This window comes from Coffea eugenioides, unplaced genomic scaffold (assembly GCF_003713205.1).
Source record: "Coffea eugenioides isolate CCC68of unplaced genomic scaffold, Ceug_1.0 ScVebR1_3392;HRSCAF=4598, whole genome shotgun sequence".
Taxonomy (NCBI): domain Eukaryota; kingdom Viridiplantae; phylum Streptophyta; class Magnoliopsida; order Gentianales; family Rubiaceae; genus Coffea; species Coffea eugenioides.
This window is the reverse complement of record NW_020863965.1, coordinates 9,108-12,602: the sequence shown is the minus strand read 5'-3', so window position 1 is coordinate 12,602 and position 3,495 is coordinate 9,108. Positions and strand designations below refer to the sequence as shown.

At 38.8% G+C, this 3,495-nt stretch overlaps 1 protein-coding gene across 1 annotated transcript; it reads right to left on the bottom strand.

The window, feature by feature from the left end:
• Positions 1 to 247: 247 nt before the first annotated feature.
• On the bottom strand, positions 248 to 1,297 carry LOC113757879. Its single transcript, XM_027300958.1, has one exon. It carries the CDS (start codon positions 1,295 to 1,297, stop codon positions 248 to 250), a length of 1,050 nt encoding a protein of 349 aa, XP_027156759.1.
• Positions 1,298 to 3,495: the final 2,198 nt, after the last annotated feature.

Below are 3,495 nucleotides of genomic sequence, written 5' to 3'. Positions count from 1 at the left end.
GACTACCATATTCGCAAAGTTGTTTCACAATGCCATCAGGTAGGAATATATTAGTGGACTTTTTTTATTTAACTAGGTCAAATAAGAAAGTTTTATCACCTATAAAGTGATAAGTAGCACTTGTGTCTCGTAACCAAATGCAGCAAGAGGATGAGGAATTTGGAGTTAAAGGATGGGTTACGTTACCAGCAAAATTAACCGAGCCAGCATTTTTGTCACTATTTAACAATGACAAAAGTTGCTCATACTATGCGGCTGTCAAACCATTAACTGAAGTAGTGGAATTTGAAGAATTTGTTGTATCATCTGAGCACACATTTGCAGCGGTGGGATTTTTCTTTGAAGACTGCCAATTATTCGGATACCCTATAAGCTCCCAACACCTATCCATTGTATGGCCAGCCTTATTACAATGATCACATCGTAAATTGGGTTGTTTCGAAGATTGATTTCCATTCTGACGTGGTTGGCCTTGCTGTTGCCGAACACGAAACATCTCAGAACTGTATTGAGATGGTTGCCGTCTAACTGAACTAGATCGTGGTTGCTGCTGCTGAACATAGAAAGCTCCTGCCCCATCAAAATTGTGTGGACTAAGAAGACTCAGTTGCTTCTCTTCCGTTTTAACCATGTTAAATATACGATTAAGTGAAGGGAGAGGCTTAGTTGCCAATATTTGAGATCGAATGGTTTTAAATTTTTCATCCAATCCCATCAAAAATTGGTGTGAGCTCTCTTTGTCCCTTTCAGCAAGCCATTCTTTCAGTCCCCCACATGAGCAATTTGAAGGGTTTGAATAGGCACTCAACTCATCCCATAAGGCCTTAAGTTTGGAGTAAAAAGTGGTCACTGAAACTGTTCCTTGAGTAGACAAAGCAATGTCCTTTCTTATTTCATAGATTCTGGGTTCATTGCTTTGACCAAAACGTACTTCCAAATCCACCCAAAGTTCCCTAGCCGAGTCATGATAAGTGATTGAATCATGTAGATCCGGACTAATCGAATTGATAAGCCACGAAAGAACAAGCCCATCACATTTACTCCAAAACAATGCTTCACAGCTTCCAACTTTTGGTTGCAGCAATTCTCCATTCACAAATGGGATTTTATTTTTGCTTCTCAAGGAATTTAAAATATTTCGTTTCCACCGTTGGTAATTGTCATCGTCAAGCAACGTTGGAACTAACGAAGCATTGGTGTAATCGGCAGAGGTCAAAAAATATGGGGAGCTTGGATCACGGAGCAAATCACCTGTCGAGGAATCTCCTCGATTCTGTGATTCGTTTTGCTCCGCCATTGTTCCAAGAACATAACAAGAAGCAAACACAAAAGAGAATCAAAAAATGGAGAGTAGAGCAAGGAGGATCATTGCTCTGATACCATGACAAGAAACTGTAATCTTATTCATTGTAAAAAACTATTTTGCTCTGGTACAGCCGAAAACTTATATAAAGAATAAGCAGCAGACTCCTAGTCTAAGTAGCAGCAGACTCCTAGTCTAAGTAACAGTCGGACTCCTAGACTAATTCTTCTAGACGTACTGGAGTTAACTAATACAACTAGTTTCATATATGAACACAAAGACTAATTCTATCTTCAGTGTATAGTTAACAAGATAAGAGATACGGATGAAGTCCGCTAACACTAAGAAACCAGCATAAAAAGAAATACACAAGCAAACAGAAAGGAGGGGACATCAACGAAGGAAGCATCAGAAATCAAACCCAACTTGCTGAAATCGCATGCTATTTCTCTGGTTTTGCTCTCGTTCATCATACGAACAGCGGACATAAACTCAAACAAGAATCCATGATGCGATGTTATAGAAAAAACCCGAACTTCCACCCCAAAACCCAGTCTAAACTCGTGAGATCTTCTACCCCAACCAGATTCGCGAATACAACGCACATGGAGACAAACAGAAACAGGTATAATGAAAGAAAACTTCGATATTTTTGATACCAATCAAGTAACCCATGGACAGACAAAGTAGAAGATGTTACCTTTAGCCTTTTGAAAGGCAAATCACGGTCTGAAATGATCGAAAAAGAGGCATCTTTGCTCAGACCAAAGCCTCCTCTCGAAGCCTCCCTTTTTGCTTTTCTTCTACTGTTTTCTCCTGCTACCTTCGGTTGTTGCTCCTCCGTTCCTCTGGTCTTTCTTTTCCCTTTCTTTTCTCTAACTACTCAACCACCACTCTTCTATCCCCTCTCTCTCTCTGTTGGTTTGGCCTGAAATCCTGAAGCTCTCATTCAACCGTAGCTCCTCCAGCCCGTCACCCCTTTTTTTTTCTCTCTATATCTCTCCCTCTATTCTTCCTCCAGCTGCCACCCTTCTTGTCCTATCCCCCTTGAAAAAGCTCCTTTGATCTTTTGTTGCTCCTTTTATATCAGATGACAGCTTCAAACCCTCATCTCAAGGGTTCTCGATAAACCTCAGCCCACCGCCTCTATTTTTAACCATTCGATTGGCTTCCCTTCTAGATCTTTCTTAGTTTTTGGATGAAAGCCAGGTGGAATGGTGTGAGAATGATCCAATGGTGATAAAAAATGAAGGAAAGAAACGGTGAAAAATCATAAGAAATGCAGCTGTGTTTGTACTGTAGCGTTTCCCATGGCTTCATATCAGAAGCCATAGGAAAGAAATGGCACGCTTCCTGCAACCTTTTTTTTGTGAACAATTTTCTTTTCCAACAAATTTTAATGCTAAAAAAATGTCTAAAAATAAAAATTGTGAGACTAATAAGCAAAAATGGATAATAATTATCATTTAATCAATAAAAATAAAAATAAAAATAAATAAATAAAGCTGAATTAAAAATTTGGTGTCTATACTAATTTCCTTTTCTTTGTCATTATATCCTTGAGAAACTTTGCGTGTAAAGGAATCTGCAAAATAGTATCAAAAAAAAATGTTAATATGTAATTATTTGAAAATATTGACAAATTTCTCAAGTTCTTTGTCACTTCTTGATGACTTCAATCTTTGTGGAAATGACACTGGTGGAGGAATTGGTGTCGTCTCTACAATTAGTGGTTCACTCACTTACACTTTGTCTTTCCCCTTACTTTTCTTGTTATCCTCTTCTAACTCGCTCAGCTACTTGTTTTCTCTTCTTTCAGGTTCTCTCACACTTTCAACCATAGGCGACTCACCCACTTCTTTACCACTACGGAGGATTATGGCCTTCACATACTCCCTTGGGTTCACCTTTGTTTTACTAGGTAAATCCCCTTGGTTCCGATTGTTGATCGTATTAGCTATTTGGCCTAATTGGATATCAACATTCCTATACATATTGGTAAGTTGGTACATCCTGCCCTCAATTCTTTCAAATCGTTGAGTAGTGGCACTAGCTAACTTTTAAATTTTATCATTTGATAGATTTGCTAGTTTTTCAATTGCCAATTCCCAAGTTGGCTTAGATTCCAGAAATGGTTGCTTTGGTTGAAAACCTGGTGGATTCGTTGGTCTTGGTTGGTTCCTTTCATCCTT